Genomic DNA, 27,845 nt, shown 5'->3' on the forward strand with positions numbered 1-27,845 from the left:
ATGTGACTGCATGTATGTATGCGTTTCATGTACAACTGTGTGTATGTACACATGGCAACACACCTACATGCATGCACTATAGGTACAACAGCATATAGGTATGAACTATACATAACAGCATGCATGTGTGCCTTGCATGTACAACTGCATGTACGTGTGCACTGTATGTACAGCTGCACGTGCTGACCTGACTTAGAGCACAGGCATGAGTAGTACTGAGCCTCTGCTGCTGCACAGATCAGTTCTGGAGGTGCTGAACCATTTTTTAAAAGCATACTCATGCCATTAAAACTGTTCCCTGCTCGGATTCGTGGGGTAAGGGAGGAATGGGTCCCTGCCTCGGGCATCTGTATTTACCCACTGGCGGGGAGGAGGGAGCGGGGGGCTCCTTCTGCGCTGGGGCCTGGGCCGAGTAGGCAGACAGCAGCAGGTTGAGGGAGCTCAGCAGCTGGCTCTGGATGCTGCTGAGCTTGGAGGCCGGCTGCCTGATGGCGCTGGCCAGCTCTGGGTACCCGTGCTCCAGGCAGTTCCACTGCTCCTGCAGCAGTTCCTGAATTTTCTTCACATACTGCCCAATCGTGGCATCGGTTGGAGAACTTGGTGGTCTTCCTGGCCGCTCCTTGCCTGGGAGCTCAGAACTGGCTTCCTCTCTTCCTGCTGGGGGAGCTGCTCCATCGCTGCTCCATGAAGAGCCTCTTGCTCCCCTGGCCAGGCCCTCAGCTCCTCCCCGAGGGTCTCCTTCCTGCTCAGAGCCTGCTTCTTCGATCCTGAGTTCGGTGGAGAGGCAGCTGTGTAAAGGGGAGGTGAGGACCCTCTTGGGTCCCTGCGGCAGTGACAGCTGGGGTGGTGGCACATGCTCTGCGAGTCCTTGTGAGTGACTGTCTTGCCCCCCTGGAAGGCCATTCTCCTCCCCTCTGGCCCCCCAGCTTTCAGTGTCCATGATGCCCACGAGGTTGACCCCAATGCTCTTGTCGCATGACTCCCTGGCCACCAGTCCATGGAGAGGGTCAGTATTCACTGTGGCATCAGTCTGGCCCTCAGCCTCTCTGGTGCTCCCTTGGCTAAGCTTTGCTTCCAGTTGGGCTACAGCACACTCTAGCTCTTGAATCCTCTGCTCCCTAGCCTTGGTTTCCTCTTCCTGTTGCCGCAGGGCAGCTCTGACTTGAGCCAGTTCCTTGGTTCTTCCAGACAACTCACCCTCAAGGGCTGAGAGCTGCTGCTTCAGGCTGGAAATGCTGCCAGGATCCATCCCGGCCAGACCCAGGCTTTCCTCTGTTACCCGAATGCCAATGCTTCTCACCTCCACCTCTACAGGTGGCGGGGGCGGGATCTCGCTGATATTGAGCTCAATTTCTTCTAGGGGCAGCTCACTTTCAGGGATGGGTGATGGCAGAGGTGGAGGGCTTGGGGTCAGGGAGCTGGGGGTGAACACCGTGTCGGCGTCTCTGGTCTTGTCTTCTGCACCCTCCAGAACCACAAGTGCCATTGGGAACGAGGAAGGAGGACTTGGGAGAGGGAGGTGACTGACAGCCTTCGTTTCACCTTCAGGAGGCTCGGCCGCCTCCAGGACCAGCTCCGAGATCCCGGGCCCCAGGTCTCCCAACTCTCTGGTTGATGCTCCTGGGCTGGAGCTGTGCACAGCTGCAAACCCTCCCACGGGGCCCAGTGTGCCATCACAGACACTGCTTTCACCTGGCACTGGAGGGAGGGCAGGAGGGATCGGGGGCGCTGAGCTCAGGCTCAACTCCTCTGGGGCCCTGCTTTGCAGCAGCGTGGCCGGCATGCTGGACGCTCTCAGGAGGTGGGGTCGTGCACCCCCAGAGGCGAGCTCGGTGTTCGCGGGAGCAGCAGTCTCCAGCTGCCTGGCGGCCTCTGCCAGCAGGGCCTTCCTATGGTAGCTCAGCTCATTGCTGCTGGCTGAGGCCTGCGGGAGATCACCCAGGGGCAGTGACTGCGTTTGCTCCCGAGTCCCCAGCAGCGCCTTCCTTGATACCCCTGGGGACCAGTTTTGGCGGGGTAGAGCTACATGGGGGCGGGCCCCGCTGTCCGGAAGGCTGAAGTTTCGGGGCAGAGTGCTGAACTTGGCCTGCTTGGCCCGTCTGTGGATAGGAATCCTCTTGATGGTGTTTCCCTTCTCAATGTCATCCACATACTTGAGGAAGTCCAGGTCTAAGTGAAAGCCATATGGGGTCTCCACGGAGTAAGGATGGCTCTTTGGAGGGTCTTTCTTTTCATTCCCCGGAAAGGACTGGTCTTTGGCTGGGAGACACAACACATTTTTTAAAAAAAAAGCACAAAGTTAGTAAGAATCACAGAATAAAGAGGCCAAATGGCCACATACAATGTGCTCCTCAATGTTCTGGCCTCTAAATGACACTGAGATGCTCAGTCTTTGGGGCTGTACTGGGACATCATCTTATTATTTTTTTTTTTTAAGATTTTATTTATTTATTTGAGAGCTAGAGTTACAGACAGTGAGAGGGAGAGACAGAGAGAAAGGTCTTCCTTCCGTTGGTTTACCCCCCAAATGGCCACAATGGCTGGAGCTATGCCAATCTGAAGCCAGGAGCCAGGAGCTTCTTCCAAGTCTCCCACACAGGTGCAGGGGCTCAAGGACTTGGGCCATCTTCCACTGCTTTCCCAGGCTATAGCAGAGAGCTGGACTGAAAGAGGAGGAGCCTGGATTAGAACCGGCGCCCATATGGGATGTCTGTGCCACAGGCAGGCAGAGGATTAACCTACTGCACCACAGCGCCAGCCTCTGGAACATCAGCTTATTAAATGAATGTGTACTTAGCCAGAGTCCACGAGGAAAAGGTGGAGGGAATGGTTTCTAATTTGCAGCATGTCATCTCCGTTGCTACTATGGAATCTGCCTGCAGGCCAGCAAAACAAAACTGTTGAATGCTGCTTTCCTGGGTCTGAGTGATGTAGTGGCAGAACTGAAGGGGCAGGAATTTGCTAAATCAGGGCTCTAATAGGCAATTATAGATAGGACAGTTTTTCGGGGATGAGATACAGCCGTCTCAGCATTAAAGAAAAAACTTGCATTACCCTAACAGGTACTAGGAAGTCTTGCGAAAGGCATAGGTATCAATGAGTTACGGCTTCAGGGCCAGTGTTGTGGCACAGCAGGTTAAGCTTCCCATATGAACACTGGTTCGAGTCTCAGCTGCTCTACTTCTGATCCAGCTCCCTGCTAATGCACCTGGGTAAACAGTAGAAGGTGCACCAAGTGCTTGAGTCCCTGGCACCCATGTGGAAGATCTGGATGGAGTTCTAGGCTCTTGGCTTCAGCCTGGCCCAGGCCTGGCTGTTGTGGCCATTTGGGGAAGGAAGCAGCAGATGGAAGAGCTCTATCTCTCCCTCTCTCTCTGCCTTTCAAATAAATAAATCTTTTTTTAAAAATATGAGCTATGCCTTCTACATTATGGAAGCTTCCTCAGACGCCCAAGCCTGCAGGTACACAAAGGTTAGAAAGAACTGGAACACACACTAATGTGCAGCCAATGCTCTTCTCTACCTGGACATTGCTTCGTGCTTAGCAAACATGAATTCCACTTTCAAAGACCCATGCCAAGGAAGGAAATACCACATTTGTCACAGACGGGGAAAAGTAGTGAGGGCAAAGGGCCAATGAATGTCAAAAGGGACACCAAGAGGTGTAGGTCTCATGGCTTTTCAAGGTGGCCCAAACTCTGGGGAGGAGCCAGCTCCCCATTGCTCCAAGGCCCCACCCTCACAGTGTCCACCACCGACTCCCACAGAGCACACAGGGGTCAAGCTGCCCCTGGGACCATTTGAATCCACAGGGACTGGTCTCCCAGCCACTCTTCTTCAGGTGAGACACCTCCAATCACATGTGCCGTTCTATAAATGTGCTGTGAACATGCTGGGCTCAGCAGGGAAACAGAGGTTAAGAATATAGATTCTAGGCCAGCGCCGCGGCTCATTAGGCTAATCCTCCGCCTGCGGCGCCGGCACCTGGAGTTCTAGTCCTGGTTGGGGCACCGGATTCTGTCCCGGTTGCTCCTCTTCCAGTCCAGCTCTCTGCTGTGGCCCGGGAAGGCAGTGGAGGATGGCCCAAGTGCTTGGGCCCTGCACCTGCATGAGAGACCAGGAAAAAGCACCTGGCTCCTGACTTTGGATTGGCGCAACATACCAGCCGTAGCAGCCATTTGGGAGGGTGAACCAGCAGAAGGAAGACCTTTCTCTCTGGTCTGTCTGTCTGTCTGTCTCTCTCTCTCTCTCTAACTCTGCCTGTCAAAAAAAAAAAAGAATACAGATTCTGGAGTTTGGTCTACATCTCTGTCCTGTGACCTTGGGGAAACCACTTAGCTGCTCCGTGTCTGCTCACCAATAATGTGGAAATAATAACGGAAACAAGGATATTGTGAGGCTCTGTTAAGTACAAAGTGCTTGGAGCAACACTCAGCACAAAGCAAACATTCAGGACAAACTCCTACAGAGACAGGAAAGACCACAACGGAAACCAACTTCAGTGACTCATGGCTGCATACACAGGCGGGGTTCACAAGTCCTCTGTGACTGATCACAATTAAAAAATATATAATGACAATGTTACAATCACAATTATAAACTAGCAGCAGTTGAATCTGCTGGCCACAACCACAGCTTATGAAGTACCCATGGGTCATTAGCTAAGCCAGAGCCTAAAGACACGAAGAACAATCAGGTAGAGCCCTGCTCCCCAAGAAGGCATGGCCAAGCCAACAGAGCACCGACAGACACACACACCACGGTAAGGAAAGCAACAGTCACACGTGCAAGGCACAGTCTTCTTATTTTTCCAGTTTTTCAGAATTAATTCTTGGATTTGGAGGTGAATTTTGCTTCGGTAGGAGGGGATAACTTCACCAAAGTGACACACAACTGGTGTTAAATGAACAAAAGGAATTTTCTAGGAGAACAAGAGAATGAAAGGCATTGTGGCACTCTGTCTCCAGGCTGGCCACCATCAATCTCTAACCCGTCGGACAAGCAAGCTAGTCCTACGCTGAGTGGTAGGTTTCGTTTCTCCACTCCTTTGAATCCTGGCTGGCCTTTGACTGCTGTGACGTAAGAATATGGCAGAAATGATGTGGAGAGAATTCTGATGCTAAGTTGAGAAGCATTGTAGCCTCCACATGGGTGTCTTAGAATGCACAGGGTCTGGTGCTGTGGCGTAGGGGGTTAAGCCGCAGCCTGCAGTGCCAGCATCCCATGTGGGCACCAGTTTGAGACCCAGCTGCTCCACTTCCAATCCATGTCCCTGCTAAGGGCCTAGGAAAGCAGTGAAAGATGGCCCAGGTGCTTGGGCCCCTGCATCCATGTGGAAACCCAGCAGAAGCTCCTGGTTCCTGGCTTCAGGCTGGCCCAGCTCTGGCCATTGTTGCCATTTGGGGAGTGAACCAGCGGATGGAAGACCTCTCTCTCTGCTTCTGCCTCTGCCTCTCTGTAACTCTGCCTCTCAAATAAATAAATAAATAAAAAAAAAAAAAAGAAAAGAAAAAGAATAAAAGGTCCAAATGATGAAACTGCCTGGGACACATCTGGGACTGCCCCCCACCCGACCCCCAGGCTGATGACAGATTGGGGCTGCGTTCTTCCCACCTCGCCTGCCTGACGTCTCCTTCTGCTCTCTTCTAATGATGCCACGTGGCTATCTGTGCTCGGGAAGTGCAGTGATCACCGAATAACGAAATGAAACCAAGCAGACACATCCAGTGGAGACACTGAGGCCACCAGCCTCCCTGCCGAGTACAGCTGGCAGGCTGAAGAGCTCCTAGGCAGGGCAGCTCCGTCACAGTCACAGGCAGGGAGAGGGTGGGTGCTGGTGCTGACCCATGGATGGTCCCCAGTGAGCTCCAGAGCTTCTGTGGCAGGTACCTGGGCTTCAGGTGGATACGGAGTAAGTGTTTCTCCAGCACCAGCAAAACTCCAAACAAGTGCCCACTAATGCCCAAAGAAGCACGCTAGCAGTTTCAGTACATGAGAGCAGTGTCTATTATCGCCCTTTCCAAGTTGTACTTTGCTGTCCTCTTCCACGGTCTGGTCCACTCAGCAGCCTCCCAGATTATTAGGACAGGGCCAATCAGAGAGGAGAGATTCATCTATGGCTAAATTGAGAGCAGACTGACAACTCAGAAGCCAATCAGAGAGAAGAGATTCATCTACGGCTAAGTCGAGAGCAGACTGATGACCCAGAAGGCCAAGGAGGCTCCTGAGGACAGATTGCATCATTTACCTGCTTATCGCCTCTATGCAAAAGATGTGCACAGATGCACCAGTGGCCCCGGGACCAGGTCCAGAGCACAAACAAGACGGAAATCCCAGATTCAGAGGTGAAATCTTCCACAAGGGAGAGAAGGGGGAGTGAGTTGAGCAGCCAACCAGGGTGGCAAGTTTAGTGAGTGCGTAGCTAGCCCTATGGGCTCTCTCTCCCTCTCTATCTCTCAATATTTATTTATTTATTTGAGAGGCAGAGTTGCAGAGAGAGAGAGGGAGAGAGAGAGAAAGGATTCATTCCCCAAATGGCCGCAATGGCCGGAGCTGGGCCTATCCAAAGCCAGCAGCCAGGAGCCACGTCTAGGTCTCTCATGTGAGTTCAGGGACTCAAGCATTGGGCCACCTTCTACTGCTGTCCCAGGCCATTGCAGAGAGCTGGGTCAGAAGAGGGGCAGCCAGGACACAAACTGGTACCCATATGGGATGCTGGTGTTGCAAGCAGAGGCTTAACCTCTAAGCCACAGTGCCGGCCTCTTTCTCTCTCTCTCCCCCCTCCTCCCATTCTCTCTCTCTCACATGCACACATACTCTCTTTCTTTCTCTCTCACACACAGTAATCCATCATAGAGCCCTGCCTGCTACCTGTCACTCCTCATTCCTTCTCTTTCTCCCTGTGCAAAGGACAGTGCAGGACCGGGCAGTGAGCTTGAGCTGATATCCAGGGATGCCCACGATCACCTGCTAATTCTACCTGGTGACAGGCAGGCAGGAGCTCAGAATTCCGGGCTCCCGGCCAGGGCAAGAATTAATGAAGAGGACTGTCTCTGCTCAAAATGATGGTCGAATCAGATGAACCAACACTGGGCCAAGCTGGCTGGATTTGAATCCCGGCTGCCGTCTCCTGCCTGTGGGATTCTGGGGAAACAACTTCCTTCCCCTAGGCCTCCATTTCTCTACTGTTGTCTGGCTTGCGGCGCTGCCTGATTGATTATTAGAGTGCACGGCACAGAGCAGGGGCTGCTCAAAGGCACACAGAGGCAGGATGGGCAGGTTCTGAGTGGAGCAGGGGCGGATTCTCGGAGAGCTCTCCATGGAATACGGAGCTCCGTGTGTGATCAGTCTTGAGGGGAAGGGGAGTCAGAACATGAGTCAGGAGAAACGGGAAGGTAAGACTCAAGAGGCTCAGAGGGGCGGTGGCATTGCAGCACAGTGGTCTAAGCTGTCACACCACCTGCAACACAGGCATCCCATATTGGGATCCCTGCTGCTCCACTTCTGACCCAGCTCCCTGCTAATGCACCTGGGAAGGCAATGGAAGATGGCCCAAATGCTTGAGTCCCTGCATCCACGTGGGAGACCAGATGGAGTTCCTGGCTCCTGGCTTCATCTTGGGCTGCAGCCATTTAGGGAGTGAACCAGTGGGTGGAAGAACCCATTTTCTCTGTCTCTCCTTCTCTCTCTGCCACTCTGCCTTTCAAATAAATAAAAAATAAATACATTTGTAAAAAAAGAGGCTCTGAGCTCCCTGGAAGTGCCTGCAGAGTTTTGCTGTGAAAATACAACAATTCCCTGGGTCATTGTAAATGATGTGGAGACACAGCCATCGGCCTGGGAGTCACACACAGGCAGGAGGGAGGAGGGTGGGAGGGGTGAGGTCAGGAGGGAGTGCCAAGTATGTGAATGGCACTCCAGTGCCAGTGAGCGGCAGGTGCGTGAGCTCACCAGAGGAGACCCTAAGTAAGAAAAGTCCCAAGGCCTAACTTCAGTTTCAGAGGAAATGGGAAAAACAGAAACTAGAGAGAAAGCAGCCAAAAATATAGCCGGCCAGAAGGGGACTTAAACGAGCTTTGTTCAAGAAGTGGAGACAGCCTAGGAGCTTTCCCCCTCCTTGTCCAGGGAGACACCTGTGCCTGAAGGGAGGGGGCTGTCCTGAGCCAACTGTGGACAGTCCCATGGGGGAGGGGGAGGAGCAGAGGTTGCAGGCCCAGCCAGGTGGCTGGATGACAGGCCCCAGGGCACTGGGGAATTGGCTGGTGTCCCATGGGACTACTTCCAGGGACACACTGCGAAGGCGGCTCTCTGTGGAGAAGGTCAGACTCTTGGAATACATGGTCACTGCATTTGGAGAAAAGGAGGAGAGGTGGGGTTGGAGCGGGTGTCTTTTCTCTGTATCCTGTGTTAAAGGACAGGCCCTGGGATTCAAGGGGGATGAGGGGCTCTCCTCTGCTGACACTGGGTTGTGGGTCAACAGCAAATGCGTCACATGCAAACGGGTGAACAATGCCTAAACATTTCGGTGTGTGTGTTCTCATGCTTGAACCCTTGTACCATCGCATGGGCAAGCCCCAGTTGGCCTTCTACATGAGAGACACGTGGTCAAGTCATCACCCACGCCCCAGGTGACAACAGGTCCACCATCAAGCTTGTGAGTATGGCCATTCTAGGCCACTCAGCCCCAGCCAAGTCACCCAGAGGACCACGGACACCTGAATGAGCCCAGGAAAGATCAGCCCAGCCAGCCCAGTCCAGATTAGAGGCCCTGGCAAGCTACAGAATCTGGAGAAAGAATGTCTTTAAGTCGCAAAATTTTCGAGTGGCTTGTTGTACAGCAAGGCTAATTGGTATATGAGGGGCCTGGGGCTCCGAGACATTAAATGACTTGATTAGAGACTCTCTTGCCAAGTAGCATGCCTCTGTCGTTGGCCTCAGGTCCTACATCTATAAAACAAGAGTAGGGAGACGGAGCACACTGTTCCTTCTTGGTGCTCGGATGAGATGAGAGAATGCTCTAAAAATTACACAAGTCCACCCTTCCACACTTTGTAAGGTTTCCTTACACTCTACATCAAGGCTAGGGAAACTTTTTTTTTTGCCAAGGGCCATTTGGATATTTATAACATTATTCACAGGATTGATACTTATCAATTATCAAATTCAAAATTATCAACTTAAAAATTGGCCTGCTGGAGATTTATTGGATTTCAAATCCCGCCTAAGTTTGCCTTGGCAAAGCCACACCAGATGATTTTGCAGGCCTTCTGTGGCCCGTGGGTCGGAAGTTCTGCCACTGCTGCTCTGTCCATGGCTTGGGCCTCCCAGCACTGCCTGCCTGGCCTCTCGGAGGCTGTTTCCAGGGTTACAGTGACAACCCCTTCACAGTCCACAGGGTCCCTGTCAGCCTGGGAACAGGAAGCAGCCTGCCTACCGTCTGTCTTCTCCATCTTCGGCAGTGTCGACCCTCAGCCTCTCAGGTACTCTTCCTCCAGCTGAAGACTCTGAAAGAAAGGACAGAGGGGTTGAGTCTCATTAACACTAGAATAAGACAGAGCTGAGCCAGCATAGCACCCAAGAAAGTGACTCCCATCCCTGCTTTTCCCCCGAGCTCCCGGCCCTCCAGGAGGGAGGCTCGAAGCCTGGGCGCATGCCTGGAGCCCGATCCTGGTGTGTCCTGTGGAATGCTGGCAACCGCTGGCCACAAAGGAAGCATTTGGTCCAACCCCGCTCACTGGGCAGAAGAGGCAACTGAGGCTGACATTCGCTGCTCTAAGATCTCACATCATTAAGATCTAAGATCTCACATGATTAACATCTAAGATCAGTGTATTAGTGCGGAGCTGGAACCAGACCCAGCACACTGGCCTTTCCGTAATCTCAAGAGTTGCAATCTATCTGTCCTTGTCCTTCTATTCCACTGGATGAGAAAGCTGCAGTCAGAGAGCCTATAACTGTGAGATCCACGTAAGAGCTGTGACATCCACGTCAAATACAAGACAAAGATGGACAACCTGCTCCCGACGAGCAGCCGTTACCGGGAGGTGACTTCTAGCCACGGGTAGTATGAGTTCAACCCAGGTGGCCAGAACACATCAGAAACTATTTTTTAAAATTTATTTGAAAGGTATAGTTACAGAGAGAGAAGGAGAAACAGAGGGAAAGAGACAGAGAGACAGAGAGGAAAAGAGATCTTCCATCTGCTGGTTCACTCCTCAAATGGCCACAACAGCCAGGGCTGTACCGGCCTTAAGCCAGGAGCCAGGAGCTTCTTCCAGGTCTCCCATATGGGTGCAGGGGCCCAAGAACTTGGGCCATCTTCTACTGCTTTCCTAGGCACATTAACAGGGAGTGGGATTGGAAGTGGAGCAGCTGGGTCTTGAACTGGCATCCACAATGCTGGCTCCTATCAGAACTACTCAAGTAGAATATGGCCCTGACTCTGAATTAGTGTACCTTATGATGTGTGACCACACAGTCTCCCCAAAGTTTTAATCCAGTCCCAAGATTCTTCCTTCAAATGGTGCACAACCCAGCTCCTGCCCCCACTACAATCAGTCATCCAGGAAATCGGCTTTTTATTATTGTAAACTCCACATACATCAGCATAATGAGAAACACGTGTGATGCCACGGCAGCAGTGGGGTTACTTTAGGGATCCCGACACACTCGACAATGAACTCCAGACAAGAAAAGTGGACCAGTGATGAGGAAAGGACTGGGAAAAACAGGATGATAGAGAAGGATGAGGAATGAGCCCCCCCACCTCCACCCCCCGTGCTGCCCTGGCAACCAAGGAGGGGGGAAAGGAGACGGGACAAGTCACAGGAGAAGAGGGCTGGGAGAACCAGGCCGGCAAGTGAGAGGGGCATTCTGAAGTCGGCCCACAGGGAGTTTAATACGACTTCTTTCTGTGCGTGCTGCTTGTGCGCCAAGGTCACTGCCCTGGCTCCCTCCCATGGCTCCTCCAAACCCTTCTCCACGCAGCTACCACAGCGGCCTGCCCTCTGCGGTCAGATGGAGTGCAGAGGACAGACAGGTGTTCTGGAAGCAGACTCTGCAGAAGGAATGCCAACACCAAGGCCCTCACTCACCCTCTGACAAAGCAAGCCCCTGACCAGCAAACAGGATTTCAAAAACTCATGGAAAATGGCATGAAAGGATTTATTTTGGTGCAAAACCCTTTTGAAATCCATGCATAATCATTTCATAATACGCATTTGCCATGAGCTCCCTGAAGACGCTTGTCCTGGAGTTTAGTTTGGTGGAGGAGAGAAGCGAGGGACAAAGCAGGCTCTTGCAGCTGAGTGTGGCCGTAAGGTGGTGGGCGCTGGAGAGGAGAGGGAGGGCCGGTTGCCTCTCTGCCCTTCTGTACAGAGAGGGCTCTCGGGCGGAGGACACTCTACCCCTCTCCACACCCGGGCCTGCAGTCTGCAGTGAGCACTGCTGGCAAGCAGGAGAGGCTGAAGTGATGCCTGGGGAGGGGAGAGGGGGGTGGGGGAAACCCCAGGCCCCCTCTCCAGCACGCAGCCCAGCTCTCGTTCTTGGTCACTTGATGTCCGCTAATTATCTCAAGCAGTCCTCATCATAACCCAGAAAGGAGTTTTTAAAATTAATTTTTTAAAGATTTCATTTGTTATTTGAAAGGCAGAGTTACAGAGAGAGGAAGAGAGACAGAGAGGCCCCAAAGGGTCGAAAGGGCGCAGGGCTAGGCTGAAGCCAGGATCCAGGAGCTCCACCTGGATCTCTGGGTCTCCCATGTGGTATAGGGGTGCAAGCACTTGGGCCATCTTCCACTGCTTTCCCAGGTGCATTAACAGGGGGCTGGATTGGAAGTGGAGCAGCCAGGACATGAAACGGCGCCCACATGGAATGCCGGCATTGCCGGCGCCCACTATGCCACAATGCTGGCCCAGAGAAAAGATTATTATGCCTTTCCTTTTTCAGAGAGGGAAACTGAGGCTGAGAGAGTTGAAAGGCCCACTGAAGGGCACATAACAAGCAAGTGCTGGAGCAGGATTTGTCCTCAAGGTTGGCCAACTCCAAGCCTGCAGTGGGAACAGATGTGATTTGTAATCGTCTGGCCACCTTGTAAGCCAGCCCTGGCCATTGAGGCCAGGCTGATCCCTAGTTCTCCATAAGCGGGGACGGAGGCTCCCCTGCCTCTCCCACGCTGGCCACCAAGCAGCCGGGCCCCTGCTGAGGCAGTGGGGCCACCCGGGTGCAGCTGGCCCGCTGGCTGCACACACTCCCATCCTCACCGTCACCAGGGAAGTCCCTCACATTCCATGAGAACGAGGAATTCTGCGCACTGTGTATCTCACCCTACGGCCTCAGGCAGCCACCAGCACACATTAGGTCAGTTTCCTAAAGAACGACATAGGAACCCCTAAGGTTTCTCTATGACTTGAGTTTTATTAGAATGGATGATTTCAAGGCTACAGAAATCAAATGGAGCCAAGAAAGGGGCTCAGCCAACTTTTCCTCTAAAGGAGAAAAGAAGGAACGGCCACGGCTAGCTCCCACCATCGCCATCGGCCCAGCCTCCCACCCTAATCCATGGTCCTTGGGGCAGATGTTGTGGGAGTTTAGCTCAGGGGGCTTCTCTTGGGGGGCGGATGGTTGACGTGGAGAAGTGAGTGGAAAGGAGGAGCAAAGCTACTCTGAGATAGCACAGAATTCTCTTTGGAAGAGGAATTTTGCAACCCTCTGGAGTATTTAAAGCTTTGACATAAAGCAATTTATCACTCATTCTGTTAAGCTGTATCGCTCAGGATTCAGTACCTTTTTTAAAAAAAATTATTTTATTTGAAAGGCAAAGTTACAGAAAGAGGAGAGGCAGAGAGAAACAGATCTTCCATCTGCTGCTTCACTCCCCAAATGGCCACAATGGCCAGAGCTAGTCTAAGCCAAGCCAGGAGCTCCACCCAGGTCTCCCATGTGGGTGGCAGGGGGCCAAGTATTTGTACCATCTTCTGTTGCTTTCCCAGGCGCATTAACAGGGAGCTGGACTGGAAGTGAAGCAGCCGGGACTTGAACTCATATGGGATGCCGGTGGCTGCAGGCAGTGGCTTAACCCACTGTGCTACAATGCCAACCCGAGTCAGCATCTTTTAATGCCTGATGTTGTTCTGCAACTTTTCACTTCTGTTTGTCCTAGCCCAAGGATCCCCAATAGAGGCCCAACCTTCCTCATTAGCTCATCATATTGCAGGTGTTCTGAGGCTAGACAGCATTCTCTCTCTGTCTCTGCCTCTCTTCTCACCTACTAGTACGCACGTGAAGGCCAGAATTTTTGCAAGACTCATTCTCGTGTCACCCCCAACTCCCGATGTCTAACATGAGGCGGATACTTATTTCACAGTTCTGAAACGAACAACAAAAAAGGAGAGCAAAATAACCTGTCTTCAAATGGAAACCATGGAGACAAAAACTAGCAGGAGCTAAGCAGTTACACTGGGAGTCAGGTCATGGATACAATTCCTCCCTTCACCTCCCAGAAACAACCCTGGCAAATGGGTGTCATGTCCAGTGACAGATGAGGACGCAAAAGCCCAGAGAGGCTAAGTGGCCAACCTCAAGTTTCTCAGTGACTTAGGGGCAGGATGGCTTATGCAACTCCATCATTCCACAGAGCCTTTCAAAGCCAACTGGGCAGTGCAGAGGTGGGGATGGCCACGACGGTCCGTGGGCAAGTAGCAGGCTGTGTTAGAAACGAGCCAGCAGGGTGCACCCTGGGTGCCCAAGAGCAAGGCCTTCTTCCTGGTCAGCCCAACTTCTGCAGCACTACCCACAGCTCCCCCTCCACCCTTACTGCTTTCTTGATGCCACCCTCAACCTCATTTCTAACCTCAAATCCAATTGTAAAGAAATGCTCCCTTATTTCGACTGAAACTGAAACCAGGTTCCGCACTTTTGTTCTCTCCAAACATTTCTCTAGTCTGCAATTACCAGAATGCTGTGTTTCATCCCAGCACAGGCTACATGCCAAAATAAACAGCACCTTGGATTTCCTTGAAAAGAAAGCTCGGCTCAAAGCCCTGCCTCACTGCCATGAGAATTCTTGGAGAATTCAACCTGACAAAGTCAAATATTTCACAAGGTAGTGCACCAAACAGGAACCCAGCCAATGCCTGCACGGTCACTTGCAAAGACAAAGCTCTTTCCAAAAGGGAAAACAAATCACCCAGACCCTGGACGGATGGATCCTACCCAGCAGGGACAGCTGCCCCATCCCAGAACCTCAAGCCTCCGAGTAGAAAGGGTACCTGCGCTAAGCGGCAGGAGGCATCTCATAGCCGCTGCTTAGCACTCCTGCACAGGATTCCACCAGCCCAGTTGTCCGGTCGGCTCTCTGCTGACACAGGAAACAAGACTCAACAAGCAACACGGCCACACAATCTCAACAACCCCATGCCCGCATTTTTCTGCAAGTGCCTGTCTTTTTTTTTTTTTTTTTTTTTTGCCTGCATTGCAGCAGCTGGCTCTGGGGCTTCTCAAGGAAAGCTCTGCTCACATTACCTCCTCTTGCATCCTCTCCTGCAGAGCCTGGAACCAGAAGCTGGGACGGCTTCCGCGTCTCCTTCCCAGAGAGCCAGGTCGGGGGCTGCAGGCCGAGCGCCGATTGTGCACAATGAGTTCAGCACAGCCCCGTCTGCTTCCCAGCTGTTAGAGGACTGGGTCAGGTGATCCGTGACCTTGCTGGAAAAAGCAAACACTGACTTCCTTTTTGCTCCCGGGAATAGGTGAGTGGGGGTCCAAGAGGAATGCACCACTCAATAAGCTCAGCCTGGAGCTTGCAGAAAGAGGAAGCACGGTCAAATTCCTTCTGCTGGAAAGTTAGTTCCCAGAGCTGCCATCACTTCGCAGCGATGCACGGAAAACACATCCAAACAGCACACAACCCCCTGACTGCAAATCTGGGAGCCGCGCTGGGCAGCCGCCCTTCATCACGCTTCTCCTCCCTGCAGCTGACGTGGTTTGTGAATAAAACTGCTGCTAATGAGGATGCAGCCTCCTTAGGAGTTGAAAGCGTCAGGGGTGCGCTGCTTTCTTCCCGCCTTTGCGTTAGAGACTTCCTCCTGCAGTCCCGGGACCCCGGAGCCTCTGATCACTCAGTGAATGGGAGTCCGTCCGGGCAGGGCAGGGCCAGAAACAATAACCAGTGAATACCCGGGGCCAGACTGGTCAACCCGGCTTCCTGCTTCCTCTCCCGATCGGCTGCCCTTGACACCCAAATGCATCCAATTCTAACAGGAAGAGAAAGCCAAGGAGGTACCTGCTGTGCCGACCAAATTACTGCTCAGTGGCTCCAGTCTGCAGTGCAGACCGAGACGCTGGGGGCGGGGCGCTGGGGTGTCCCAGGCAGGGCGGCTAAGTCTCCATTCAGCCCAGAGCTGCCGCTGCCACTCCTTGGAGCAGAGGCAAGGGTGAGGTGCTGGCACAGGGCTCCTGGACTAGATGGAGATACAGAGGGCTGGAGACATCCGACAGGGGCCGCCTCTGAGCTCCTTTATACAGGCTTAGCAAGAGCAGTCTGGGGACCTTGTCCCCTTGACTCGCTAGGGCACTAAGCGAGCGAGACTGTCCCAGGAATTGAAGCCCATCAGTAAGACATGCCAGAGTGGCTCTGACCTCCCCAGGCGATTTCCAAGGCCAGGCAGCTTCCGCCTGAAATCAATGCCAGCACTGGCATGGCACGCCGCCTGCACGGATCCAGGTACACCTGGAAAGCGCTTCCCCTCCCAGGCTGCATTTGTCCTCACACTAGTGCCCAGGGCAGCCAGACCAGGGCGAGTGTCCGTGCTGTACTTTACAAAGAAAAGGACAGACGGATGGTCTCAGTGACTTCCTTAGGGTTGACGCTTCCTGGAGTGGGTCTGTGTTCTTCCTACTACACTGATCACGGATTTATTTTCCTGGGAAGATTCTAGAATATCTTGCTCAAGATGGAGGCTCAGACACTTCTGGAAGTGTACAGGATGATGTGATGGTGGACAAGGCTATGGAATTCTAGCATTCACTTTTCTTGATGGTTAAAAGCATCTTTCTGGGGGCCACTGTCATGACACAGCAGGTTCAGCTTCTACATGTGGCACTGGTGTCCCATATCGGAGCACAGATTCGAGTTCCAGCTGCTTGGCTTTTGATCCAGCTCTCTGCTAATGTGCCTGGAAAAGCAGTGGAAGATGGCCCAAGTGCTTGGAACCCTGCCATCCGCATGGGAGACCTAGAAGAAGCTCCTGGCTCTTGGCTTCAGCCTAGTCCAGCCCTGGCCATTGTGGCCATTTGGAGAGTGAACCAGCAGTGGATGATCTCTCTTTCTCTCTCTCTCTTTCCTTTTCTCTCTGTCATTGTGCTTTTCAAGTACATAAAATAATTTTTTAAAAAGCATTTTTCTGGGGCTGGAGCTGTGGCATAGCAGGTAAAGCCACTGCCTGCAGTGCCAGCATCCTATATGGGCATCGGTTTGAGTGCTGGCTGCTCTTCTTCCCATCCAGCTCCCTGCTAATGAGCCTGGGGAATCAGCAGAAGATGGCCCAAGTCCTTGGACCCCTAAATCCAAATGGGAGACCCAGAAGAAGTTCCTGGCTCCTGGCTTCTAGTTGGCCCAGCTCCAGCTCTTGCAGCCATTTGGGGAGTGAACGAGTGGATGGAAGATCTCTTTCTGTCTCTCTTTCTCTCTATAACTCTGCCTTTCAGATAAATAAATAAATCTCTTTTTTTTTTTTCAAAAGAAAAGTGTTTTTCTATGTTAACTGAGTATGTAAACCAAACCATCAAAACAAAAAGGACCCAGAAATGTACCAGGAACTCTAAGGTTATGTGAAAAACATCCTAAAGAACCAAGTGCATCTGTGATGCAATAGAAATGATCGCAGGGCAGCCCCTCCAAGCTGGCTTGGGGTGTACAGCACTTCCATGGGAAGCAGTGGCCAAAGCCCTCCATTTCACTTGGTCCCAGGCCTTCCCAACCATCACGGTCCCCTCTGGTCTATCTGTGTGACCAAGACTAGCATCCCGTTTCCTCTCCTGGGATAAATTCTTCCTTATCAAGGACAAAGAGGCAAAAGGCTTGCACGCCTTCCCTGCATGACCCAACCTTCCCCCGGGGAATGCTGACCCACGTGCCTGTCCGGTTGGGTCCTGCCTGTCCCCAGAGCCTCAGCACACAGCTCCCCTTCACCTTCCGGCAGCCACTGTGCCTGTCTGCCCTCTCTCCGGCAAGCTTCTCCCGAGTCTGGCAGCCCAGGCAACACCACAGGCCACCTGCTCCTTGAGCTTACCCCAGTGCCTGTGGCTCTCAGCCCAGGCGGCTTCTCCAGACACCCCCTTACACGCCAAGGGAGCTGCTCTCCTGAAATCTTCAGGCCTCTCATCAGGTTAAAACAGACTGCAGCATCCGGGAAGGAAATGCGCCTCCCCTGACAGTGCCACCCATCAGCTTCGCTCAAATGCCAGCACGGAAGACACACGGGAAAAAAAGACACACACACACACACTCCGACCAAAGTCAAGTTCCCCTGACGTCACTTCACGTCTCCTCCTGTGCAGAAGCAGCACTGCTCATTCTCAAGCTTAGCATGAGGTGCTGGGACAGACACTGGGACCGCCAGCTCTAGAGGGAGAAATTCTCCTTTCGGTGTCTTTGTAACCCGTAAGTCAATCAGGGAAGTAACAGAACAGGGAAAGTTATCTTCCGTGTTCTGGAGGAGGCAATAGTCTGTTTCCAAGGTTAGCGTGTCAAAAAAGGGGGGAGGGAGTGTAGGGGTGGGCATGTGGCACAGTGGTTAAACCTCCACTTGAGATGCCTGCATCCCACTTCAAAGGCCTGGGTTGGAATGGCATCTCCTCTCTCCATTCCAGTTTCCTGTTAGTGCACACCCTGGGAGGCAGCAGGTGATAGGTCAAGTACTTGGGTCTCTGCCACCCGCATAGGAGGCTTGGATTGAGTTCCTGGCTCTTGGCTTCTGCCTGGCCCAGCCCTGGCTGTTATGGACATCTGAGGAATGAATTTGTGGATGAGAGATCTCTGTCTGTCTCTCTCTTCCAAATAAATAAATACATTAAAAAAATCAAAACCTTGTTTTTCTATTTTAAAGGCAAAGCTCCAAGTCAAACCAGATTTTTTGCCTCCTGGTCCAGTAAAGTCTACGCTAAGCCACACAGCCTGAATTGGGCATGCAGGTGAACAAGGGACAGGCAAATGTCGGGATACAAGTGAATGGCTGATGTTGTCCAGGCAGCCTGTGATGTCACCCTGAGGAGGGGTCTTCCCAGGAATCCCCAGCCACTTAAAAAAAATGTTTTCGTTATTTTTTGCTTACTTGAAAGGTAGAGTTACAGAGAGGATGGATGGAGAGAGAGATAGGGAAATATCTTTTTTTTTTTTTGGACAGGAAGGTTTAGACAGTGAGAGAGAGAGAGAGAGAGAGAGAAAGGTCTTCCTTTTTCTGTTGGTTCACCCCCGAAATGGCCACTATGACCAGCGCGCTGCACCAATCCGAAGCCAGGAGCCAGGTGCTTCTCCTGGTCTCCCATGCGGGTGCAGGGCCCAAGCACTTGGGCCATCCTCCACTGCCTTCCTGGGCCACAGCAGAGAGCTGGACTGGAACAGGAGTAACCAGGACAGAATCCGGCGTCCCAACCGGGACTAGAACCCAGGGTGCCGGTGCTGCAGGCAGAGGATTAGCCTAGTGAGCTGCAGCGCCAGCCCTGGGAAATATCTTTAATCTACTGGTTCACTCCCCAAATGCCTGCAACAGCCAGGGGTTGGGCCAGTCTGAAACTCCATCTGGGTGCCCCACGTGGGTGGCAGGAGCCCAAGCACTTAAGCCATCATCTGCTGCCTCCCAGAATGCATTAGCAGGAAGCTGGGTCAGAAGCAGAGGGGCCAGGACTTGAACTGGCAGGCTCATAGGGGATGCAGGCATCACACATGGCTTAACCTGCTGTGCCACAATGTCCGCCCTCCTATCATGAGAGGAGTCCGTGCTTCTGTTGGGTGCTCTCTCCAGTCTTGTGGTGAGGAGTCAGGTGGGTTAATAGGTAGTCAGGGGATCCCAATGAAATTTGGGGTGTAAAATATTTGCTTCCTTCCCCCACCTTCCTTCAGAATCTCCAAATTTACCATGAGAATAGCAATGGAGCTCTTCCTGAGCTCACTTCTTGTTGTGAAAACCAGTTACCTATCCCACCCTTCTGGGTGGCTTTTTTGTTTTATCTTGAGCAGGCCAGACACGGTGGAGAATTGTAAATGAGGCCTTTTGAAGGGTTTTGTCCCCATCTGGAAACTGAACGCCAATCTGATTGTCCAGTTTTATTCCCTTTGAAATTGTACTTAAAAACTTCACGACCACCAGACCACCAACCCTTTGGGCTTTTTCCTCTCTTGGAAGCCTCCCTCCACTCCGCTCTGGCTGGAGGTCTTTGACTCTAATAAATCTATGTAAATCTCTCTGCTGTCCGCTTGAAAATTCTTCTTCCATGTGAGACAAAGAACCAAGGTAACAATAATTTCTCCAGTTTTCCGTAACAGTTTGGCTGACACGAGGGTTGATGCCTTCTGCAATTCAGAGATCCTTAGCCTGTACGACCCAGGTCCCTTCTGCTCCTAGAGAGAGAAAACGAAGAACCGAAGAACCGTCCAACTGCGACAAGGGGGCGAGGCAGGAGGGAAAAGACCTTCAGCTATCTCAGGAATGTGCCCCTATCAGAGCGCTCCCTGAGGCTTTAGCACCCTTCTTAGGAAGGGCAGCTCTCTGTAGTCTGGGCAATTTCACAGGGCAAAGCAGGGGCACGCTCTGAGGAACACGCACACCGGACCCGCCGTGGCCACAGTCATTCTCACGGAACACACCTCAAATGTGCAGAGAACGAAACGAGAAGTAATCGGTGCCACTCTGCGGGTGCAGCAACCCAAAATGGGAATCAGCTACTCTAAAGTGGACTCTTCAAAGCAGCAGAAATGATGTAAAGGGGTAAAACAGGGTGAACTGCAGGCAGAGGGTAGGCAACCCCGACCAGCAAGGAATTCTCCTGGGAGAAAAAGAAAAGCACTGGGGTCACTGGGGTCACCCCACACCTCTCCTTCCACTGAGAAGATTCCAGAATGCTCTTAGCCCTTGGGTTAAACAAACTGTAAGGTCAAGAGACCGACACATGAGGAAGGGGCAGGAGCAAGCAACTCATCAAAAAGAGAAACACAAATGGTTAATATTTGAAAAAAGTTTAACCTCAGGCAGTCTGGGTCTAATCCAAACATTAGCCAGTGTAATTCCCACAAGTCCTACAGAGCAGCGCTGCTATTTCTATTATCCAAGGACAAAGTGGAGGCTCAGAGCACTTGCCCAAGTAGAGAGACTATCAGTGCCATGTCTTTCTGATGCTAACATGCTTTTTTTTTTTTTAAAGATTTTATTTATTTATTTGAAAGGCAGAGAGAGGGAGAGAGAGAGAGAATCTAACATCGGCTGGTTCACTCCCCAAATGGCTGCAATGGCCAGAGCTAGGATGATCTGGGGCCAGGAGCTTCCTCTGGGTCTCCCATGTGGGTGCAGGGGCCCAAGGGCTTGGACCATGTGTAGAGTCAAAATCAAAATGGAGTGAGTGTGGCTAAAAGCTAATTGCAGATCTCTTGCTTCTGTACATATTAGCTTTGCTTGCCAACGGCTAAGGGTGTATCTTGTGAAACCATGTGGGCCCAAATTCCAAGGAACTGAGAAAGGACACAATCCCAGTGTTCTGCCTAAATTGACAGAACTGCACCCTGCACTGTTATCTTACAACCAAATCTTGGGTTTGTTATTGTTCCTGGGATTGTTATTGTTAACTGTTATCTTACAATCATATTCTGGGTTTTTTTTTTTTTTTTTATTGTTCACTGCATACCAGGGGTTCGAAATTATGAGCCCTAGTGGACAAAATACCATAACTCGCTGTTGGGGGCTGCACCCTGGTAAGGAGTGTGGGTCCCGATCGGTTGCCTTGCCTCTCATTTTCAATAAAATTCACGTGTGACTGTCCCCAGTTTTTGCAATATTCTATTTTAGCTGACGAGTGGATGCAACATATTCTCTGCTGCTTTCCCAGGCTCATTAGCAGGGAGCTGGATGGGAAGAAGAGCAGCCAGGGCTCCAACCAGCGCCCATAAGGGATACCGGCACTCAGGCAAAGCTTAAGCTGCTATGCCACAGTGCCAGCTCCTAATGTGATGCTCGTAGTCATGGTACAACAGACTTTTTTCCAAGTCAGGAAAAAGTCTTCTTTCAAAGGAAGAGCCTCACCGATGTTAAGAGTATGATGAGGAGGGGACACAGACCCAGGGGACTGCTGCAGAACAGGAGCAGCCCACTCAGTATATGAGCCGCAGTCACTTTGGGTACCTGGTGAGCATCTCCCAATATCCTGCCTGTGTGCTCAGTGGCACTGTTGAGTTTCTGGAGTCAAAACCAAACACAGCAAAATGAAATGGCAATGAGCTAAGAAGACAAGAAAGGTCACAGTCACATGTGGTTTTTTTCCTGGCTCTAAAAACCATCAGTATTATGATGCATTTTTAAAAACTAAAAAATCATTTGAGGGAAAGAAGAGTGAAAGTCATCATAACCCTAACACTGCATACGACTATTTTCATGTTCACCTATTTTGCGTATTTCAGCAAATCAAAGTGGTTAAGAGCCTGGCTCCAAGTCATGGCTGGTATCTCAGCTCTGCCACTCACTGTGAACCTCTGGACCAATGCTTAACCTCTCTGTGCCTCCATCGCCTTGCTTGTGAAATAGAACATTATTTCCTACAAGTCACGTAGCTATAGGAGGATTTAAAAAGATGACAACACATATAAACCTAGAACAGAGACTGGCATATAGTCCATACTTAATAAACAAATATATTATCTATTAATATAATGCATTCAACAATGAATTCAATTTTGTTTAAAATGGTATCAACTTTATCAGGCGTCTGCCACAGTGGTTAAGACATTTCTTGAGACGCCCACATCCGCTAGTAGAGTTCCTGGGTTTGAGTCTGGACTCCATTTCCAGGTCCAGCTTTCATCCTGAGGAACAGCAGCAGGGGACAGGGCTAGTGAAGGGTCCCTGCCACCCCTGACCTCAGCCTAGCCCAGCCCTGGCTGCTGTGGGTGTTTGAAGAGTGTGTCAGTGGGCACAGATCTCTCTTTCTCTCTCTGCCTGTCAAGTAGATGAATAAATACATTTAAAAATGTTTAAATCAATAAAATTCTGTTACAAGACCATTTTAAAAAGCATAGTTATGCCTTCTTTATAATATTTACCGTTCAGTGGCTACACATAACTCCACTGACTTATGCCTTATTTTTCAAACCCTCTCCCGCCTGGAAGTCTGCGCACTTCGTGTCTAATTCTCCCTTCAATGATTAGCCAGCCTGACAGGTCTCCCAGAAAGACCCCAATTCCAGGTAGCTGAAACCCAGCTGCTTGTGCTTTGGGATAAGATATACTAGGTTCGAATCGGGCTGTGTGACCCTGTGCAATTTCTTTAATCAAGAAGAGCACAGCTCAGTATGGTATGCACTGCAGGAGGTAAGGTATACAACGCGATTCTGCTGGTGCCTGGTATATAAAAACACTTGAAGAATTTAGCTATGATTACTTTTAAAGGTTTGCAGTTTAGGGGGCCAGTGCTATTGGCATAGCAGGTTAAGCTGCCATCTGCAGCACCAGCATCCTTTAAGGGCGCCAGCTTGAGTCCTGGCTGCTCCACTTCTGATCCAACTTCCTGCTAGCATGTATGGGAAAGCAGTAGAAGATGGCCCAAGTGCTTGGGCCCCTGCACCCACGTGGGAGACCCAGAAGAAGCTCTGACTTCTGACTGGCTTCAGTCTGGCCCAGCCCTGGCCATTGTGGTCATTTGGGGAGTGCACCAGCGGATGGAAGATCTCCATTCCTGTCTTCTTTGTTTCTCCCTCTCTCTGTAACCCTTTCAAATAAATAAATAAGTCTTTAAAAATTTTCAGTTTGTTTCTTAAAGGATTTATTTATTTATTTGAAAGAGTAACAGAGAGGGAGAGATCTGTCCACTGGTTTACTCCTCAGATGGCAGCAATGGCTGGACCTGGGCCAAGCCCAAGCCAGGAGCCAGGAGCTTGATCCAGGTCTCCCACATGGGTAGCAGGGGCCCAAACCCTTGGGCCATCTTCCACTGCTTTCCCAGGCCATTAGCAGAGAGCTGGATTGGAAATGGAGCAGCTGGGACTCAAACCAGTGTCTGTATGGAATACTAGCATGGCAGGCAGAGGCTTTACCCATTACCCCACAAAGCCGGCCCAAAAGTCACAGTTTAAAGCAAGGAAAGGGCAGACATCATGTTTGTTTTATTCACTGACCTATTCTTTTTTTTATTATTAAAGATTTATTTATTAATTTATTTGACAGACAGAATTACAGACAGTGAGAGAGAGTCAGAGAGAAAGGTCTTCTTTCCGTTGGTTCACTCCCCAAATGGCCGCGATGGACGGAGCTGCGCCGATCCAAAGCCAGGAGCCAGGTGCCTCTCCCTGGTCTCCCACATGGGTGCAGGGGCCCAAGGACTTGGGCCATCCTCCACTGCTTTCCCAGGCCACAGCGGAGAGCTGGAATGGAAGAGGAGCAGCCGGGACTAGAACCGGTGCCCATATGGGATGCTGGCGCCGCAGGCAGATATTTAACCTAGTGTGCCATGGCGCTGGCCCCTCACTGACCAATTCTTTTTTTTTTTTTTAAATTTTTTTTTTTTTTTGACAGGCAGAGTGGACAGTGAGAGAGAGACAGAGAGAAAGGTCTTCCTTTTGCCGTTGGTTCACCCTCCAATGGCCGCTGATCCGATGGCAGGAGCCAGGTGCTTCTCCTGGTCTCCCATGGGGTGCAGGGCCCAAGCACTTGGGCCATCCTCCACTGCACTCCCTGGCCATAGCAGAGAGCTGGCCTGGAAGAGGGGCAACCGGGACAGGATCGGTGCCCCGACCGGGACTAGAACCCGGTGTGCCAGCGCCGCAAGGCGGAGGATTAGCCTAGTGAGCCGCGGCGCCGGCTACTGACCGATTCTTAACACTTGGCATGGTAGGAACTCAATAAAAATGTACTGAATGAACAAATAAATAAATGGATGGATGGACGGATCAGAGACTGTCACAGCAGCTGGAAAGTATTATTCAAACAGTCTTATGGAAATACAATCTACACACAGTATGATTCACTCATATAAATTGTGAAATCTGATTGTAGTATACTCAAAGTTAACATCAACATCATCTAATTTTTAAAAGTTGTAGTGTAAACACACAGTATTGCTATCTATAATTTTCACTATTTTCAAGCGTACAGTTTAAACGCATTCCCAACATTATGTAGCATTCACTATTATCTATACGCAGGACTTTTCATCAGCTCCAACGCAACTTTGGACCCACTGGACAACAGCTCCCCATTGCCTCGTGCCCTCAGCCCTGGTAACTTCTCTCTACTTTCTGTCTCTGAATTTGCCTATTCTAGGTGTTTCATGTAAGCGGAATCACATGAGGGGCGTTCAAAAAGTTCACAGAAAATGAAATTGAAAGTTTTTTATTTTGTTTTATCTTAAATTGTAGATGAACATGTAATATTTGCACATTTTAAGGTTTGCACACACTTTAATTGTGCAATGCAACTTTTCAACATATAAACATAGCGCTAACTGATGGTACTGGGCAACCAGTCTTTCTGCTTCCTTATGTTTTCTTTGTGTTTTGAGCCTGCCATCTCCTTTCTTGTGGCCTCTTCCAGCTCTTTACCACAGGATATTACATATCATATCTATTTTACAGGGGACAGATACATCATATATGTTGTTTTATGTGGGATATTATGCATCATCGCAAGCCATAGTTGCTCCATTGTGCTGCAAAACACCTACTGTTCACCCTACTGTGTTTTAGTACTCAACCTTTCCCAGCTTCCAGTAATCACTATTTTAGACAATTTTATATATATTCATATACACATATATAATTTTTTAAGATTTATTTTATTTATTTGAAAGACAAAGTTACAGAAAGAGACAGAGAGAGAAGTCTTCCATCTGCTGGTTCATTCCCCAGATGGCCACAACAGCTGGAGCTGAACCGATCTGAAGCCAGGAGCCAGGAGCTTCTTCCGGGTCTCCTTCGCGGGGTCGGGGAAGGACTTGGATCATCTTCTACTGCTTTCCCATGCCATAGCAGAGAGCTGGATAGGAAGTGGAGCACCCAGGACTTGAACCAGCACCTAAAATGATTTCTAATTTCCACATATGAGAAAGAATATGCAGGATTTGTCTTTCGGTGCCTGGCTTGTTTCAGTTAAACATAATGATCTCCAGTTCATCCATATTGCTGCAAATGTCAGGATTTCATTCTTTTTTATGCTGGAATAATACTCCATTGTGTATATGTATCACATTGTCTTTATCCATTCATCCACTGATGGACACCTAAGTTGATTACATTATCCTGGCTATTGTGAATAGTGCTGCCTTGAATTTGGGAGTCTGGGTTATCTTTTTTCCTATGATGATTTCACTACCTTAGGATATATTCTCAGAAGTGGGATAGCTGACTGGCGCCGTGGCTCAACAGGCTAATCCTCTGCCTGCGGCGACGGCACACCGGGTTCTAGTCCCGGTCGGGGAGCCGGATTCTGTCCTGGTTGCCCCTCTTCCAGGCCAGCTCTCTGCTATGGCCCGGGAGTGCAGTGGAGGATGGCCCAAGTCCTTGGGCCCTGCACCCCATGGGAGACCAGGAGAAGCACTTGGCTCCTGCCTTCGGATCAGTGCGGTGCGCCGGCCGCAGCGCACTGGCCGCGGCGGCCATTGGAGGGTGAACCAATGGCAAAGGAAGACCTTTCTCTCTGTCTCTCTATCTCACTGTCCACTCTGCCTGTCAAAAAAAAAAAAAAAAAGGATAGCTGGTCACATGATAGATCTATTTCTTATTTTCTAAAGAACCTCTGTGTTGTTCTCCTTAATGGCTATTAATGGCTATACTAATTTACATTCCTACCAGCAGTGTATAAGGGTTCACTTTTCTCCACATCCTTGCCATAATTTGTTGTTTTCTGTATTTTTACGATAGTCATTTTCACTGGAATAAGATGGTGCTTCATGATGGTTTTGATTTGCATTTCTCTGATGGCTAATGACAGATTTTTTTCAGATGTTTTTTGACGATTTGTATTTCTTCTAAGAAATATCTATTCAGATCTGTTCAGAATTTTTTCATTGGGTTGGTTGTTAAGTTCATTTTAGTGAAAAAAAAAAATTGAAACCCACACATTTTTGTAGTTCTTTCATAATACACATTTTCCATGAAAATTTTAAAGACTCCCTTGTCCTTCTATTGTTGGCTTATTTCATTTAGCTTATTTTCAAGGTCTTCCAAGTTGTAGCATCTATCAAAACTTCTTTACCTTTTAAGGCTGAATAAGACTCCGTTGCACGGACATATCTGTTGATGGCTATTTGGGTTGTTTCCACCTTTTGGCTGTCATGATAATGCTGCCAGGAGCACTGGTATACAAATATTCTAGTCCCTGCTTTCAGTTCTTTAAGAATTGCTGGGTTTTGGGTAATACTTTGTTTAACTTTTTTAAAAGATTGATTTGTTTATTTGAAAGGCAGATTTATAGAGAGGCAGCAGAGAGAGAGAGAGAGAGAGAGAGAGAGAGAGAGAGAAATGTCTTAAACTCACTGGTTCACTCCCCAAATGGCTGTAATGGCTGGAGCTGGGCTGATTTGAAGCCAGGAGCCAAGAGTTTCTTCTGGGTCTCCCAAATGGGTGCAGGGGCCCAAGGACTTGGGCCATCTTCTACTTCTTTTTCCAGGCCACAGCAGAGATCTGGATCAGAAGTGGGGCAGCTGGGACTCGAACCAGTGCCAATATGGGATGCTGGCACTGCAGGTGGTGGTTTTACCCGCACCGGCCCCTATGTTTAACTTTTGAGAAACCCCTACATTGTTTTCCATTGCAACTGCAGTATTTCATATTCACACCCACAGTCCATGAGGGTTCCAGATTTTCCATATCCCCACCAATAATTTTTTAAAAATGATTGCCATCTTAGTAGGTGTAGGAGTTATGAAGTGGTATTGTATTGTAGCTTGATTTGCATTTACATAATGACTAACAATATTTATTATCTCTTCATGTATTTATGGATCAACTGTAGAACTTCTCTGGGGAAATGCCTATTCAAGTCCTATGTCAATTTTTGAACTGAGTTGTTTGGTTACTGTTGAGTTGTAGGGGCTTTTTACATGTTCTGGATACTAATCTCTATCAGGCACGTGATTTATAAATGATTTCTTCTATTCTGTAGGATGTCTTTATGCTTTCTTGATAGTATCCTTTAATGCTCAAAGGTTATTAACTTGGGTGAAGTTCAATCTCTATTTTCTTTTGTTGCCTGTGCTTTGGTGTGATATCCATTAAATTATTGCCAAATTCAATGTCATAAAGATTTCCATCAATGCTTTCTTCGAAGAGTCTTACAGTTTTATCTCTTGGGTTTTGGTCTTTGGTCCATTTGCTTATGATGTAAGATAAGGGTACAGCCTCATCCTTCTGCATGTGAATATTCCGTTTCCCCAGCACGATTTTTTGAAAAGATCAGATGTATTTTTAGAACCTTTTTATTACTCCAGGAAGAAACTCCTAACTCCGGAAGTCACTCTCGGTCTCTCCACTCTCACTTCAGTCCTAGGCAATCACTAACCTACTTTCAGTGCACATAGTTTTGCCTATTCTAGACATTTCATCTACATGGAATCATACAACACATGGTCTATTTTTTTTTTAAGATTTATTTATTTAC

General features: G+C 49.9%; 1 protein-coding gene across 1 annotated transcript in view; it reads right to left on the reverse strand.

Moving 5' to 3' along the window:
* KANK4 (KN motif and ankyrin repeat domains 4) overlaps positions 1–27,845 on the reverse strand; it is a 79,932-nt gene that overhangs the window by 23,239 nt on the left and 28,848 nt on the right. Inside the window, exons 2-3 of the mRNA XM_062193375.1 lie at positions 9,434–9,503; positions 358–2,259 (exon numbers count right to left, since the gene is read on the reverse strand). Coding sequence (XP_062049359.1) covers positions 358–2,259; positions 9,434–9,449 — 1,918 coding nt within the window. The 5' untranslated portion in view covers positions 9,450–9,503. The remainder of the gene's footprint in view (positions 1–357; positions 2,260–9,433; positions 9,504–27,845) is intronic.

The sequence above is a fragment of the Lepus europaeus genome, chromosome 5, assembly GCF_033115175.1.
Source record: "Lepus europaeus isolate LE1 chromosome 5, mLepTim1.pri, whole genome shotgun sequence".
Lineage (NCBI taxonomy): Eukaryota > Metazoa > Chordata > Mammalia > Lagomorpha > Leporidae > Lepus > Lepus europaeus.